This window comes from Centruroides sculpturatus, unplaced genomic scaffold (assembly GCF_000671375.1).
Source record: "Centruroides sculpturatus isolate CEXI.00-Female unplaced genomic scaffold, Cexi_2.0 scaffold18, whole genome shotgun sequence".
NCBI lineage: Eukaryota > Metazoa > Arthropoda > Arachnida > Scorpiones > Buthidae > Centruroides > Centruroides sculpturatus.
In genome coordinates, this window is record NW_019384302.1 from 872,472 (window position 1) to 891,341 (window position 18,870).

Consider the following 18,870-nt stretch of genomic DNA (forward strand, 5'->3'; position numbering starts at 1 on the left):
GCAGAAATAGAAAAAATAAACTACAAATTAGCACCATCATATCAAAAAATGGAAAGCAGACTGTTAACCACGAACCAGAAGAAAAACCAGCAAATACCGATCGAAAACCAAGGTGTAGTATACAAAATTCCGTGTACCTGCGCAAACAAAAAACATTACATAGGAGAAACAAAAAGAAAAGTAAAAACTAGACTGAAAGAACACATAGCAGATCTTAAATACAATAGAATAAATTCTGCATTTTACGAACATTGTACTATAAACAACTGTAATATAGATAAAGATAACGTAGAAATACTGCATAAAGAAAAATTAACGTACAACAGAAAGTTTAAAGAAACTATAGAAATCATGAAAAGTAAAGACAGTATAAATAAAAACTTAAGTCTTAAAATAAACGAAAACTAGATTAATGTATTATAAATAATTTTTTTTCCTGTGAAAAGCAATTTCTCCTAGAAATAATTTTTCCAAGACAGATTTTGGTAAAAATCAAACCACAAGGTGGCAAACGTCATACGTGGCAACACTTGAGATACCAGCACAAAAGAAAAAATAAAAAGGGGGCGGAAACAGCTAAATATTTTTTGCAGTTGTGTTGTATCAAAATATGCGTAAAAGAGAAGGTTTTAGAAGATTTTAACCTTTTAATTTGTAATATATACTAGTTTATTTACAAAAGATTAAAGCAGATTTTAATGTTTTTAAATTATACAAAGTTTAACCAAAAGGTACGTCTGTATATCATTTATGTACTCATTGTTTTATGTAAATTCTCCACTGTAATAAGTTAAAATATATATATTGTATTTTAGTTGACTGAAGAGGGGCAAAGCCCGAAACGAGTACAAAACAATGTACCGTATCGACTCAACTAATAAAGGAATTTGATGGAAAATTTGCCATCTGTCTTTGGAATAAAACACAATACTAGTGTTTACTACGCCACAAATATAAAACAGGACACGGTTTCAAAAAACAAATCAAAGAAAGTTTTTTGGTTAATTGAACAAAAACAAATATTGAAAAAGTCTGAGATAAATCCCGGTCTGGATACGGTACAAAAGAATAATCTGACGACAAAGACGAGGGGCCGTAATATAGTACAGTGTGGTCTGTTTCCTAAATGGCACAATGTGTGAAAAGGGTTCTCCAGCCTGTTTTGTGCATTGTCTGTCGGAGTCAATTCTTTTCAAAACTTCTTAGGTGATTTTCACGACAAAGGAATTTCAATTGTAAACTAATCTTTTTTAACTGTAGGGTTTGAAAATACTTCTAAATTATACAATACAAAATTAAAAGATATTTCAATAAACAGATTAACTTAAAGATAATATATGCCAGATTTGAATATATTCTAATAATTTACTGAACATTCCATGTTAACCAAGTTTCCATCGTCTAAAGTGCCCGAGTTCACGTTACCTTAGAATAGTGATTCTCAACCTTTTTTCCTTCACAATACACTTTTAATCTATACTAATATTATAAAGAGGTAATGTTTGTAAGTTTGTTTGCAGCAGGTAATCTCCGAAACTACTCATCTGATTTCAAAAATTCTTTCACCAATATTTAGAATGGAACCTCAGGGTGGACATAGGCTGTATATTATTCCGTTAAACATTATATAAATTAAAATATATAATCTAGGTTAAGGCTTTTATGTCCAACAGATGGCGCTACGAGTACGATGACCTAAGTTTGCTTTTCTGTGAGGCATTATGCTTTTCTGAGAAACGAACTAAAGCAGATCATCATCTATCTATCTATATAAATAAAAATGTAATGTTTGTTTGTTCCTACCAATTCCTTTGAAATTTTGACACAACGCTGCATTCGAATATGCATGTGTTTTTATATAATATACATGTCAAAATCCCCCCTGGGGAGATGGACAGGATTAAGGCTTACCATAAAGTACTCTGGTTTTTTGCATTTTTGATTGGGTTTTAATAGGGCATGTCAACAGAATATACACTACAAAGGGATTTTTCGATATTTCCCGCAGGGGAGAGGGACAGGATTAAGGCTTACTGTGAAGAACTTGGCTTCTATTATACTATTTCAGATGGGGTTTTTTGCGTTTTTGATTGTGTTTTAATAGGGTAAGTCAAGAAAATGTACACTAAGAGTTTTTCGAAAAATTCCCCCCACGGGGAAGTGTTATACATTTATAATAGATACATTTTGAGCCACAACAATGCGTGGCTGGGTCTGCTAGTAATTTAAAAATTTGGTGGCGCACACAGTTATTTCGGTAAGTGCTGCAGGGCAACTGGTGACATCATAACTGATTTTTAAATGCAGTTGGTTATTTAGGTCACATTTTCTAAACGCCTTGATAAATATTGGCAGTTACCAATAACACAGATTACAATTTCCAATCACGCCCTAGGAAGGTAGAACCAATTGAACTACTTGTCTGATGTCGCATATGTATGGATATTTGCAGTGCAGCACATTTCAAGAATCTCACAGTGGCACAGTGGTTGAAAATCACTGTCTTAAAAGATAAATAAGTGGTTGTTACATTAGACTAATTTTCATATTTGCAACTTTCAATTTAATGTAAAGATATTTGATATATCAAGTAATGGTAAATAAATTTAACAAGATTTGAAAGTAGGAAAAGCATTCATATGTAGTTATATGAAAGCTTAGAAGAACAGATTAACTTAGTTTAAGAAATTAAATTTTCTTTTATTTAATTAATTTATTTTAAATAAAAACATATTTTCTGTTGAAAAAATGATAAAATAATACTATATTTGCTCTCTCAGATTTAAATTCAAATAATAATTTTGGATCGGGAATGGCATTATTTTGCCAGATTAATACAGATCCACTCACCGGCCACATTCAGAAATGTTCTTTATGATTACGGAAAACCATTTGCCCAAAATGACATATTATATGAGATAAAATCATTTGGAAACGTACTCGATATGGATCATTTGTTGTATATTTGTTCGTTTAAAAATATTAGTAACTTTTGCCTAGACTTCCCCTATTCCTAATTTTTTTTAAAATCTAATTTAGGAAAATAGATGTAGAAGATTTTGGCTGTGCCTTAAAATTACACGATTGCCAGATTAATTTCATTGGCAGTAATTCCATTCTGAACTGGGTGAAATCCATGTTTAATTAAAATCCCTCAGTATAAAATATTGATATTAGGTAAATATCGATCCTTTATCAATATTTTACAATTTGATTAGAAATTGCTTTCTAAATTATAATAATGTTTTAACTAATATTTAAGAATTGTTTAAACTTAGAGAGCATTTTAAGAAAAAAATTGAGGTACTTTTACTATTTGATTGTTATTCTCTGGTTGTCTCACCAAATGGAATGTTTTAAACCGGTAGATCACAGCGATTCGACGCGAAACTAAAGCTAGTTTTTCACAAAAGTACGGTCCCATCTTCAGTAGCACCCTGAGTATTATTTACAATCTGGACGACTGGCTTCCCAATTCGTAAAATAGCACATATCCTTCTGAAAGGGTAACTTCGTTTGAACTGATGGCAATTGCACTGAAAATTTAAATAAATAAATAAATAAAATGTAAAAAGTTTATGACATTACAGAAAATTCAAATCTAAAGAAACTACTAACTTTTCGTCGTTGTATCTGTACCATTGATGAGTGTCTGGATGACAGCAAGATGCCGTGTAGTGTCCTGAGAAAGAACTACCGCTGTGATGGACCACGGCATATAAATTATAATTTGCACGGCCTAAAAATTCAAATTTTTATTAGTTATCATCATTCCAATATGGCAAAATATTGTCTAATAATGAAAGGATAAATTACCCCTAGCCAATTGTGTTGCGTATGGAATCATGTCTAAGCCACTGAGCGGATATTCTACGGTGGTGTGAAGCTTGTCCCGAAAACTACCACTCTGGGAAAATCTCTTTAGATCTTTGAATTATTAAGGAGAGTCTTGTTTTTATAAATAATTATTTATTTCTAAAAGACTACATGATAATTACGTAATGTTAGCCATAAAACTACATATAATGTTTTTTAATGTTTCTGGTTATTTAATATCATGCACATTTAATTCAATTCTGAATTAAATATGCATGATATTAAGCTTTTAATATTGAAGACTATAAATATAGTTAAAAATATAGTGATGTTCGAAATAACAAAAGTCTGACATTTGATCATTTCCATCTGCAAAGGCAGCTTTAATATATTTGAAAACATCTGCTACTACTGCTACTTTCCTTGTTAAGCTGAAGAGAACAAACTGTCAAAATTTGTGAAATGTTCTCAATTTTTTTAAAACAGTAAATATTGATTCAGATTTGGAAGTTTTCCACAAAACTGATGAACTGACTATTATCACTATCTTCACTGCTAACACAAACAGTCTTTAAGATTAGAAAAGACAAATGTCTATTGTGAGAAATCAGAGGCAAAGGGGATTCCCTATTAACTGCTTAATCAGCGACGGTTTGGCGAAAACCATTCACATTGTCAGTGGATGGCTTTGTAGATTATTGGAGACAAGGAAATTGAGAGATTTCTGTCCCCTGTCAGGATCTGACACCGGTTAGGAGGGTTAGGTGCGTCCTAATGCACAAATCAAACAAATGTGGAGTAGGAGGGTCAATTCAAACTGTCAAGTGGGGAGCGCAATCAGTAAGTTGATAGGGTGTCCGAGAAAGACGGACAGACAGGTTAACAAGTAACAAAAGTTTAATACATCTCTAAATCTAAGATTACAGAAGACTACAGAATACACAACTAAGCTACTTGCATCAGCATGTGGCTCACAAGGTTCTCGGGAAACTGTTCCCATTTTATCTATGTTTAAGGAGAGAGTGAGTTTACACATGGGCTAACAAAATACTCTGAGAAAGAGATGTTGTCCTCTATTTCCCTGGAGGAGTATATAGCATTCTAAGGCGAGCCATGGTCTCCGTCGTATGGTGGTTCTAGTCGAATCTCTCTATGGCTGAGTATGTCCGCTCTGAGGAGGTTCGCCTGGATATAGCGAGACGGGTGTTGCCTGTAGGGAGGTTCACCAGTGTCCACCTGGGACTCAAGTTCTAGCCTCTTCTATCCTCCTGAGGCCTGGGAAAACATAGAAAACTATGACCTCTCAGTTATGAGATTTTTTCACTGGTCCTGGCTGAAGCCAATGGGAGATAATGTGTAAAATCTCTCATTCGAATGACACTCAATTCTATACCCCTACAAATGTTTCAGACTAACATATTTTTTCCTTACTTTACGATCGTGACGGTCAATCACAAGAACAGAGTGGGGTTACTTTTCCGTAGGTCAAGAACCCAAGAAGATAAGGAAGCAGAGAGGATTATGATACTGGACATAATATCTGTTTTTAAAAGAGAATGTCTGTCTATACATTTAGATAAAACAAGTGGTAATGTCATGACCCTTTAGCAAAGGAATAGCAACCATTGTCATATATGTCCTGACTATTGTTGCATTCCCCTAAAGCAGTTTTCAGGTATGTATTGACTAATAACTTTGGTATGAATTTTGTATCAGCCACAATTATTTCCATCATATTTTTCAAATTTTGACAAATTGATCTTCTCTGACATGTATTCTAACTAACTATGTCAAAGTAACCTTTGGATAGCCAACGAAATTTCCAAAATCCTCATACTTCCAGTTTCTGCCCTTTGGAGATTTTAACAATGAAAAATACAGTACTGTACTTTGGCCCCATTGCAATCATTACTTCAAAATTAAGAGGAGTCCATTTTAAGATGTCCTTCCCCTCTCCCCCTCCTTTAGTTAACCACTGTAATACTTGACAATTGATTCATCTGATATATATACAGTGAAGGATTTTATATCTTTAAGTTGGTTTTAATTCTTTTATAGTTTTGTGTGTTCATATGTTTTTTTCTACAAAATTTTTTCCAAATTTTATTTTTAATCTTTTTATTCTATTTTCATAGTATGTATTTTATTTTACTTAATTTTTATTTTAGTTTTACTTGCTTTACATTCTTACTTAATTGATTTTAAATAAATATTGTTTCAGGTAACCTTATCTTTTTCTCTGGGTTTTAAAAATGTGTAATATAAATAATCATTAATTATAATGTAATTTATTAAGCAATATTTTGTGAAATCCAGGAATGGATACCGTAATTATTTTGACCGTGTTTATTATATTAACATAAACACTAAAGTTGTGAGTCACAACAGGACTTTCTTTGACGATTGAAATAGAATAAATAGGGCCAACCACGATAGAATAGTGCTTGGAAACCCAATTGAGGGAGATTCAAATAGGGACACCTCCACACCCTTCCCACCATACCATTGAAAATTCCCTGTCTAAATTCAACCATCAACACTTATACAAAGAAGAAAAAAAAAAGAATACCACCTAAATGAACTTAAAGAAATATAAGTATAAAAATTTCAATTATAAGTTGTAAACTCTCTCCATTTGCTAGAAAATGTTCTAATCTTAGTTCCTCTTTAAGTATATTAAACTGGATTGTTGTTATTGTTAATCTTAATTTGTATTTTGTTATTAGTATTAATAAATTTAAAATCTTGCTTAGATATTGAGTATGTTTGATTTCCAAAATAGTTAAGGTTTACTCCAGTGTCTTCCCCACAGTCAAAACGTCTCTCTCCTATAAATCCAGAAATTTTTGATAAAGTAAAATTGGATCCTAGCCTGCATTAAATTTGACTAGGTGGTGTCTGGAAATCTTGATAAAATTCCAAAAAAATTGGAATATTTACTTATTTCCGATTTTCCAACAATTTAATGGCCATTCAAAACTGTGTGACGGGTCAACCAGAACCCCAGAAATTCACAATTTATAATTGTACAAAAAAAAAAAAAAAAAAAAGGTTTGAAGAGGGGCAAATATGCATAACCTTTGTACAAAAACAATTGGAAATTATAAAGAAGATAGACTTTACAATTTTGTAAAGTGTGTTCCTGTATGATAAGTTCTATACAGCAATTTTGTGCTTTATTCCTGAAGTACACAAAGAACAAGCAGCTATCAAGTAATAAAGAATATCATCTATGAATGCACCAAATTTATGAAAAAACAATTATTATAGAGGATATACAAGAATTATTTCAATTGGACATAGAAGAACCAGAAAAGAAAATCTGGAGACAAGAACTTAGTATAGATCTCAAAGTATAAAAGAACATCAAAAAGGTGATCCTATTATAACATAAGAACAGTAAATTTTATAAAGAAAATTATAAAGTTGTTAAAAAATTTTTTAAAAGAAAAACTTGTAATAATTAAAGTAGATGAGGCAAGACAATCAGTGCTAGTGAGAGAAGATTGATTCAAAGCAAAAATAACTGAAATAGTGGGTACAGAAAATTATACCAGGAAATCAACAGGTGAGAAAAAAAACATATTGGATTTTGATAATCTTACAACACCAAAACTAAATATAACACTAAAAATGCATAAAGGAGAGAATTTAAAATCTACTAACAGTCTACATTTCTCTCTATTGTAAAATTTATACAGTTAAGCTTTTTCTTAAGAAATTTTTATATTTAAATCTAGATACAACAAAGAATACAGATGTTTTTATAACAAAACTAATGGGTCTTAAAAAATTAAGTCATCATATAGAATGAATATACAGCTTAGATATAGTATCAATATATCAGTCAATAAAATGGAATAATTCCTAGAGAACTGGTTACATATTGATAATAAAATGGGAATTAGTTAAAGAGAATTTAATTAAACATAATATAAAGCAAGAATTTATAGAACTAACCTTTAAAAATAATTTTAAAGCAGAAAATAAATTTATCAACAAAAAAATGGTATATCTATGGTTCTGTTATAGGCTCAAAATTATCAGATATGTATGGAAAAATAGATCGGCAAATATTGAATATGCAAGGGACAGTTTGTAAGGAGTAAGTCCAATTGTTATTGTTATTTTATGTTTTGGTGTTATTTTTAATTATTACTATTTTCTGTTTTTGACGTTTCATTATATTTTTAAGGACTGAAAATCCCAAAACAAACTTAATTCAAATGAACATTCACTTGCACATGTGACTGATCCTGTAACACTCAGAAATATGTAAATAGTGTGACATTACACTTTGTAAGCCAGTTAAAAGACAACTTACCAGTTCAACAGAGAAGTGTGTTCCTGAAAGCAAACTTGAGTGTATGAGTATCAAAGGCAATCTACGTTTGCACTGAATTGTCTGACAGTATGTTTAATTTTGTGTAACACCGCTTTTTCAGATTTTGATCACGTGGCACATTACAAGTTTTCTGAACACATTATGTAGCTATTTATCTTTAATAATAAAATAACTAACTTAATTGATTTTAAATAAATATTGTTTCAGGTAACCTTATCTTTTTCTCTGGGTTTTAAAAATGTGTAATATAAATAATCATTAATTATANTTTTCGTCGTTGTATCTGTACCATTGATGAGTGTCTGGATGACAGCAAGATGCCGTGTAGTGTCCTGAGAAAGAACTACCGCTGTGATGGACCACGGCATATAAATTATAATTTGCACGGCCTAAAAATTCAAATTTTTATTAGTTATCATCATTCCAATATGGCAAAATATTGTCTAATAATGAAAGGATAAATTACCCCTAGCCAATTGTGTTGCGTATGGAATCATGTCTAAGCCACTGAGCGGATATTCTACGGTGGTGTGAAGCTTGTCCCGAAAACTACCACTCTGGGAAAATCTCTTTAGATCTTTGAATTATTAAGGAGAGTCTTGTTTTTATAAATAATTATTTGAAAATACTTTAAAAAAAGAAAAATTATAGAACATTACACAATTATAAAAAATGTATATAATATTAATTTAAACACAGGTATGCAACCAGCAGAATGCTGGGATAGTTGCATAGATATAAATACACAAACTGATTGTTAATGAATAGTGTTTGTTGGCAGCTAAAACTGCTGTAATGAAGAGAAAATGTTACAAGTTTGATATTATAATGTTTCTATGAAAGTTTTATGTAAGTTTTATTTTATTTGTTTTGGTTACATTTGAAGAAGGATATTTACAACCGAAATGCATTTTATAATAACAAATGGAATAATAAATATACATATTGGTAAAACAGTGCATTGAGACTTTTAATTTGTTGCTGGAACCATAACTGGACTTATTAGAATGGCTATGGAAAGAGAAACCCTAGCAGATACCTATTTAATACAGTGAAATATTTACTTAGCTGCTCATAAAAAAAGGTCAACTTCTTTTATGATTTTTAATAATTTAAATAAAGTTTCAAAAACTATTAACATTCCATAAGAAAGGGGTCATGTACACAGACTCTACATGGCTCAAATTTGTTGATTATAAAATCCGAGTCTAATGGTAGGAGAACAGAATCATATATTTGATTATTTCCTGAATATTCAATTCTTTATATTTGACTACTAACGTATTCATTCCTGTCAGAGAAGCTATTACTCGGTGGGTGGTAATATTTGAATACTTGAGTATTTGTTTAAAAATTCACAAAGAATTGAATGCATTTGATTCTCGTATGCTAATGAAATAATCTGAAAAAAATTAATTTTTCACATTAATTACCAATTTGAATTAATAATGATGATTAATCTGCTTTATCTATATATTCTAATTAATTTTAGATTTTTTTGTTTCATTTATAATCAGTAAAAATTGTCAGGGTGTCAAAACTTTTTATCAAGGTGAAAAGAATTCTCCAATTAAAATGAGTTGGAACAATTGGACTAGATTAAACTTTTCAGCCTGGAATATAAAGCTCATACTTTTATAAAATTTTACAACCAAGTATTTCAGAATAAGTTTATATTTCATATATTGATGATGGGCATGTTGTGTTGTTGTATATGTCTCTTGCAGAAATCTTCAAGTTTATTTTCCCACTGATTTGACAATGTTGATATCAATGTCCCCGAAGGTGTGGTTCTGAAGCTTCCTAAAACCAAGCAGATGAGTGGAACTACATTAATATCAAAACAGCTGCACTTTGACATTAACTTAAACTAATTATCATATGCTTACAAATGGTAAAAAAAAAATGGAGTTCATCAGTAAAATAATGTTATTCAGCATTAAAACCACTACTAATAACTACAGATAATATGACCCATAGTACCACACCCGTGGAACACTAAGGGTCATAGATTGTTTGGGATTTCATTTTTTTTTATTTCAAGAAAATAACAACATTCAATGGCAGAAAATTTTACTATTACAAGTGAAATAGTTATGGTACATGCACATATAAGATAAAAAATATTGAAAAAATTTTTAATTTTTTAAATAATATTATGTAAAAAGTGACCTGTGATACTTGTACTCTCCTCCTATTTAAAAGAAACTAAATACATAATTTTACAACCTAAAAATGTAAAAAAAAAAAAAAAGTAATATGTTTATATTTTAAAGAAACTGCAAGCTCATATTAACAATGAAAAATTCACAGGGGAGATTATTCCACTGACACTCACTACATCCATTTCTGGTTATTACCATTTTTTTGATGAAAGCAATTTTTGTCCGTAATGATGTCATCTCATGGAATTTTTTAAAATTACAAATCCTTAATATCTCTGACAAAAAAAGGATACGTAATAATAATATCTGTGGGAATTTATGAACCATAAGCTTTTTTATACATTTCCTCTTTGCCTTGCATCTTGAACAAGTCTGAAAAAAATTTATCATTTAAATTATAGTTATACAATAATATCTGTGGGAATTTATGAACCATAAGCTTTTTTATACATTTCCTCTTTGCCTTGCATCTTGAACAAGTCTGAGTAAAATTTATCATTTAAATTATAATTTTATTTTCTGCTTAATGAAGTATAAGGGATCTGTTAAGGGGAAGTTCCTACTGGAGGACTTTTATAAGAAACAGGTCCCTTTTTAGGCGTTTGACATGTGAAGAAAGGTCGAAAAACTCCACGTGGCCAGTCCGTTGGTGATGCACGAAGCTACGACCAACTACCAGTTTTCAGTGATTTTTATCCATTCAGCTAATGGCCAAAGAAATGAAATGAAATGCGTTCAAAGTAATTACACATACTTTATTTTTTCAAAGAAAATACTAAACACATATCCACAATTTTTCCAGAAACATACATTAATTTAATAACAAATTGTCAAAATATTTATAGAATTTAATTCAGTTATTGTCAATATTTTTCGTTTACTTTTAAATTGAGTTCTTTAATTCTTTAGTTGATTAAATTTATCCAGGATTTGTTTCATGAATCTTTAGTAAAGTTTCAATTAATGGACAATTAATCAAACTCTAAGCATCACAAATTTACCATAACCGAAGAATGGATTTAATGACAATTTAGTGAAAATGAATAGATTTAAAAGATTATCTAACAACTTTCTCGTATAATTTTTTCTTTAAATAAATAATATTCTTTACGCAAATTACTGCAATTTACTTGTGATATAAATTACCATTTAACAAAGTTATTGTTTGCAATAAAATTTAAAACGAAAATTGTTATNGAAGGTCTGATCAAAAAGTATCCAATCTGATGTCGGAGGAAACCCACCTATGTATTTATTAGATTCAAACACTAATTCCCTTCAAAATAGGTCCCTTCTGAGTTTACACACTTCTCCCAGCAATGAATGCTTTCACTGTTGCAAGCATTTTTCAAAGTAATTTTCAGGAACTCCATCAGCACTATGTTGCATTACTCTTGTTCTCCTTTGATTCTTGAAATCTTTTTCCTTTGATTGGCACCTTGAGTTTGGGAAAAAGCCAAAAGTTGGCTAGAGTCATGCTTTCTTTGGCAACGGAGACCATAACAAAATTAATTTAATATGAAATCCTTAATATCAATGTATAATAAAATAATATACATTTTGCCAGATAAAAGTACTACACATTAAATGAAACTTTTTAAATCTGAAAAATCCTGACATTTTCAACACAACACATGTAAATTTAACTGACATTTTGTTGGAAATTTATCAAAGTTAAAGTATTACCTTTTACTTATATGCCAGAATTATGCTAACATTAACTATTGTTTAATAAACTATGCATATACTTTAAATTAGAAAAAAGGGTTGACAATAATTACTAACTCTAAACTTAACTGGGTTTCTGTTGAACATCAAAAACTGATGATAGTAATCAAATAAGTGAGGCTAATGAGAGTTCACTGAATTTATATAATCTGTATCATTCGTTTAATAAAAACATGTTTATAATTTAAAAACTGGTTCTCTAGTAGTAGCACAGAAGATATGACATTGCATGAGCTTTGTACATTTTTCATTTGGGAATATATAAGATTAATAAAGTAACATTTGATAAAATTACAATATCCCTATAATCACAAGAACTGATATAATAAATATACATATTGGTAAAACAGTGCATTGAGACTTTTAATNTTTCATAAATTCCATAATAAAAATGAAATTTATATATAATATTTAACTGTTATATAACAACCATTATAAATATCTAATCTCTGAATACAAGACAATTAAAAATAAATATATAATTAAATAAGAAAATTTATATGCCAGAAAGAGTGACAATTTTATTTAGAAAATGGACAGAATTTATTTATTTTCTTAAAAAATTTTCTTCATTTTTCAATATTTTTATGCATTTTATTTTGAGAACTTTTGAGAAACCTGCCATTGTATGATGATACTTTCATTTTAGGAATTTTCTGAAACTATATATATAGTTTCAGAATATATAGTTTACTCATATATATATATATATATGAGTAAAAAAATACTGTATAATGATCACTCTCTCAATCCTCATTACTTCATTACTTTTTCATAATAATTATAAAGAAAAAAATACAAAATTAATTTAATATGAAATCCTTAATATCAATGTATAATAAAATAATATACATTTTGCCAGATAAAAGTACTACACATTAAATGAAACTTTTTAAATCTGAAAAATCCTGACATTTTCAACACAACACACGTAAATTTAACTGACATTTTGTTGGAAATTTATCAAAGTTAAAGTATTACCTTTTACTTATATGCCAGAATTATGCTAACATTAACTATTGTTTAATAAACTATGCATATACTTTAAATTAGAAAAAAGGGTTGACAATAATTACTAACTCTAAACTTAACTGGGTTTCTGTTGAACATCAAAAACTGATGATAGTAATCAAATAAGTGAGGCTAATGAGAGTTCACTGAATTTATATAATCTGTATCATTCGTTTAATAAAAACATGTTTATAATTTAAAAACTGGTTCTCTAGTAGTAGCACAGAAGATATGACATTGCATGAGCTTTGTACATTTTTCATTTGGGAATATATAAGATTAATAAAGTAACATTTGATAAAATTACAATATCCCTATAATCACAAGAACTGATAATCAATTTTATAATTTTTACTATTATATAATAATAGTTTCAATTATTGTTTGTGCTTTAAATCTAATTTTACTTATTTTATTATAATGTCTGTAATAAAAATTAAATGGATAAATTAGAAACAAAGTTAGAAAAATTCCAAATAGATAAAATTAGTCTCAAAAAGTTTATGTTTTATATTTTTAATATGTATAAAAAATACAACTACTAAATTATGAAAAAGATAATTAACCAAATATAATTTGGTTTAATCCAAAATTTCTGAATATACAAAATCTCAAGCAAGCATTTTTTTCAAAATTTATTAGTTGATAATTTAATTTATAAATTTCTTAAAACAAATTGTTAATTATAAAAAAAATTATAAGTTATCTCATTTATTATAAAAATTTGAATTTTAAATTAATCCTACAAAAATAATTCTGTAGTATTATATAACAAGCAAAAGACATATCAGATTATGTTATACAGTAAATCCCCACTTAATCTCATTACATTTTAAAACATTGGTGGAAAAAAATACAAACACATTTGTAATTATTTACAATTAATTATTGTTGCTGAATTTTATTCATAAAAAGTAAAAATTATTTTATGAAGTGGGAATTAAATGCTGGAGATTGCACACAATTCAACAACAACAACAAAATTTTTGCTTGAAATATGGTTAATGTAATTCATATTCATCACCTTCTTCAAATAATTTGAACTTGTCTTATGTATTGTTAATGTGAATATATCATTTAATATCAATGTAAATTGTAAAAAAATTGCCCTGTTTGTATTTGCCATTTTAAATTTATATAAGCAGCACTATCTATAATTTATTGGAATCACCAATTTTTTTTAAAAATTGCACAGTGGTAGGAGGTACTCTCTACAATTTTTGTTTTGCAAACATTTATTCTTAATCCTCATAACCAATGATGAGTAGTAAAACCTTGTAGGACTCCAGCTGTTGGCACTCACTGATTTACCAAAACTGGCATAAATATTTGATTATCTTGCTTCTTTTCAGTAATCTTTCTTAAATGTATGTATAACTCACATTTATTTTAGGGTTTAATCTTAAATGTTTTAGGTCTTCACTTAGAAGTTTAGTGATGATTTTGTGATTGAAAATATGCTGTAGGAATTTAACTTTTGTTTATTTCAACTAGCCTATCTTAAAATTGATTTTGTTTGCATCTTGAACAAAATGATATATGTTTCTATGAACCTATTGACAATGTTCAGTAAGGACTTACTGTGTGCTATTATTATTAATATTTCAATAAAAGTTTGCAACATTTAGCAATTAATGCTTATTCCTAATATAGAACCTAATGTAATAAATCTTTATAAATGAAAAACAGAATGCTGGAAGCTTAAACAGATTCAAAATAATTTCTATTATCTTGATGTCAACAGCATTATTTAAGTAACTGAATAGCTCAGACTTTTTTGAATGTTAAATTGCAAGAGTTCTATCTTATATAATATACTACAAAATAATTTGATCAAATTTATAGAAAAGTTATTAATATATATATAATTACTGGTTTCTCTTCACCATCAAGTGTTTCTTCTTTTGTAAATAATGTTAAGCATTCTTGAAGTGTAACTCTTCCACAAGACTAGAAAATAAAATTTAATTTAAATAAATAAATAAAATTTAAATAAAAATTATTTTTGAAAGTTCAATTATTACCTTAGGTATAGGCAGAGAAAGATCCCAAAAGGGATCAAAAGTAACTGATGTATAACCACAAACTGTACATTTTAGTATATTTTTCAACTGTCCAACAAAAATATCTATAAAAAAGTTTTAATGATTAGAATAAAAATTCTGTATTTACAAACTGTTTTTATAATATATTAACATCTTCAAATGTAACTGATACAGATGGCTCACATATTGAACACATGATGTAAAATAATGTTTTGCTTACTGATTTGTTGTTTTTATTCTTGAAATGCCATATATTTACTTAGGAACAAAAATAGGAACTAAGTTTTATTTATTAATTATATCTTTTCCAGGATTATTTTCATATTTACATTGTAATGACCATACAAAAATTTTTTTGGCCAATTCTCTGGTTGAATATAGAAAAAGGATTGAATTGGCCCCAAAAAATTTTGTATGGTCATTACAGTGTTAATTTTTGTTTCCCAGAAATCTATTCTCTATGGTGTGAACAGCATGTAACATTTCATTGACATAGAAGGTCTGATCAAAAAGTATCCAATCTGATGTCGGAGGAAACCCACCTATGTATTTATTAGATTCAAACACTAATTCCCTTCAAAATAGGTCCCTTCTGAGTTTACACACTTCTCCCAGCAATGAATGCTTTCACTGTTGCAAGCATTTTTCAAAGTAATTTTCAGGAACTCCATCAGCACTATGTTGCATTACTCTTGTTCTCCTTTGAGTCTTGAAATCTTTTTCCTTTGATTGGCACCTTGAGTTTGGGAAAAAGCCAAAAGTTGGCTAGAGTCATGCTTTCTTTGGCAACGGAGACCATAACATTTATCCACTGGGATGATTGTGTCTTTGTCTCAGAGTTTTATACCTGTAGATCCAGGTCTCATCGCTGGTTACAATCTTCATGAAATCAAGATCCATTATATTCTGCCATTTTCACTTAATCACTAATGTGATGATAGCAGCATAAACTTGCAACTATCCAAGTTGCCTGACAGTGACTGCAGAGTAAGATGGGCTTGCCAAAATTCAATCTGTATTCAATAATCAGCTAATATCTGCATATAAAAAAATAAGGACTGAAGAGAGTCATTAAAACTCGAAATGCATATCCAGTAACAAAGTCCATATCAATAAGAGTTCGTGATGTAAGTTACTGAAAAAAAAGCCAAAATTTTAGTCTTATAAAAAATCCACAAAAACTGATAATGGAAATGATCAACTAAACACCTAGTCCCTTTAGCAATGTTCACATATAACTCCCAGAAACAGTGGTACCTAGTATTTTGAACAAGGTACATTCCAGAGTTTGAATGTTAAATTCAAAATTCATGCTTGAGTTTGAACTGCATGCACAGTGAAAAAATGCACTTGCTGCATAATGTTGTTTTCACAGAAAGAGATAACTTGTATGCACATTTTGTGTTACACTCATTTGTTTTCAGCGTTTTTTTTTAATTTTTGCTCTATTCTTAGTGTGTTTGGTTATGCATCTGTTAACCTTGGCATCTGAGAAAAGTGTGGAAACAACAAAACCTAAGAGGAAGGTTGTAGTATTGACTATTGAGGTGAAAATAGTGAAACATGAAAAGTTTTCATGTGATTCATATGGCATCTTAAGAATGGTAGATCTAGCAACCATGTTTAAGATGTCTAAGTCTATGTGTGCACCATTCTTAAGAACAAGGAAGCAATAAAAGCAGAAATGTGGTTAAAGGTTTGATAACATTGACCTCCAGGAGGTTGCATGCTATTGAAATGATAGCAAGACTCTCCTAGTTTGGGTAAATGAAAGACAATTGTCAAATCTGCCATCATACAGTAGTAGTACAGAGTTGACTCTGATTCATAATAGTACTGTACAATGGCAGATTTGATAGTAGTTTTATATATATATATAGGATCTAGCAACAGGCTTTGGATGCAAAGATTGACGGAACATAAATATGACATTGCCAAGAACAAGCCAACCATCACTTTGGCACAATATGTGATGGAGCCCAGGGTGTCAGTGCTATAGGAAGATGCCAAATTAATTAAAACAACACTACTAAGCTGAGAGCACTAGAGAGATGGTAAATTTATAGAGGCTCACAACAAGGAAGATGTATAAATAAGGATGCTGAAATGATTTCCAATACTTGGAATGTGCTTATCGACATCTCTACGTACATGACTAAGTTGGGAGAACAAATATGCAGACAGTTTGACAATATATTAATTTTATTATTTGCAAGCCATATTTTGTTTTTCTGCAATATTAGTAAGGTTGCATCTGAAGTTTTCAACATGAAAACGTGAATGTCGGACGTTCAGTGCCGCCTTCCTGTAAGCCTAGAAGTTTGACAAAGGTCTTTGAAACATCAAGCATGATTCCACTTACATTCCAAATGCCATTGTCAAACTTCTAGGCTTACAGGAAGGTGGCACTGAATGTCCGACATTCATGTTTTCACGTCGAAAACTTTGGCCACAACCTCATTATTATTGTGCAATGTTAAACTTTTTTCGGATGTTAATGACATTGGTAGATGACAGTGATAAAACCAGACAGTTTAGTTGGTTTAAATAGTGTTCCATGCCTTAAATGTGTATCCACTAGTCTATGTATATACAGTAGAGCGTCATTTATCAGAATCAATTGGGGACTGAAGTTGTTTGGATAACTTATTTTTCGGATAACTGATTATGTACGAAAAAATATATTAACCTATCCCGTGTTGAAATTTTTCTCCATTGCATGTCACTTCACGTTGAATTTTCGTCGATGTTAAGCCTAACGTAAACTTTTTAAAGTAATAATTGTGGCTATTGTATCGTTAAAAATTATTTCTTTATTTTTTACAAACAAAATAAACATATTGAAAAATATAAAAACAAAAAAAAAATTATACTTTAGAAGTTAATCTAGAATCAAAAATGTTTGATTCAGCACAACACACAGTCCTCAGAAAAACACTACACAATAGTGCCAGTGCTGCCAGGTAAAACACACACACCAACAAAAAAAATATTGGAGTAGCCCAAGATATAGCCAAAGATTGCAGTGCCACAGCACTAGCGAAAATTTAAATTTGGCGACTGAAATGCTTTCGGTTAACCAACATTTTGGATAAACGATGCTCTACTGTATGTATTATTTATATTTATTGGGATATATATACACACATATATATATATCCCAATAATACCTGTATATATAAANTGACATGATTTCTTGCCACAAACCCACTTAAAGAAGGTTAACTTGATTCCAGAAAGATGTTTAAAAAACCTAGTTATTAAAATAGTAGCATAGAATTAGAATAGCTGTTCTACTCTAAAGAGAAAACTTTATTGGGTTCAAAGGCTTAATCAGGGTTAAGTTTCATCATGTAAATATTAAGAAGTTGTGAGTACCCTGTCAGAGATGTTGAGGCTTCTCTTGCTAGTTCTATTTTCAAGATTTCTTTGATTCTGGTCTTCTGAGACTGTAAAGTGAAGGAATATGCAGTAGAAGGCAATGGCAGTGGCATTTTTTTTTTTAATGCTCTTGCCACAGCTGTCCCTCTTCTTAAGACAGTGTAACTGCACCTGCAGCTAAGGTTGAATCTCAATCTTCCTTGATTACAGAGATATCCTATTCCTTAGAATCAGCTAAGTCACAATTGGGGTCTACGTTAAGAAGATAGTGTCTTCTATATCTCTGCCACCTGTCCCCTCTGTTTCTATGAGGGGCATTCCTATGATCAGAGATGGATTCAAGTGTTTGTCTTTGATCTTGAGTATGTCCTCTCCTTTA

General features: G+C 29.9%; 1 protein-coding gene across 1 annotated transcript in view; it reads right to left on the bottom strand.

Annotated features, from left to right (window-relative positions):
* Nucleotides 1–2,112: 2,112 nt before the first annotated feature.
* LOC111615459 (ubiquitin carboxyl-terminal hydrolase 2-like) overlaps nt 2,113–18,870 on the bottom strand; it is a 48,135-nt gene continuing 31,377 nt past the window's right edge. Inside the window, exons 8-14 of the mRNA XM_023356894.1 lie at nt 15,090–15,193; nt 14,938–15,015; nt 10,620–10,698; nt 8,647–8,738; nt 4,226–4,238; nt 3,619–3,739; nt 2,113–3,536 (exon numbers count right to left, since the gene is read on the bottom strand). Of these exons, the coding sequence (XP_023212662.1) occupies nt 3,449–3,536; nt 3,619–3,739; nt 4,226–4,238; nt 8,647–8,738; nt 10,620–10,698; nt 14,938–15,015; nt 15,090–15,193 (575 nt within the window). The 3' untranslated portion in view covers nt 2,113–3,448. The remainder of the gene's footprint in view (nt 3,537–3,618; nt 3,740–4,225; nt 4,239–8,646; nt 8,739–10,619; nt 10,699–14,937; nt 15,016–15,089; nt 15,194–18,870) is intronic.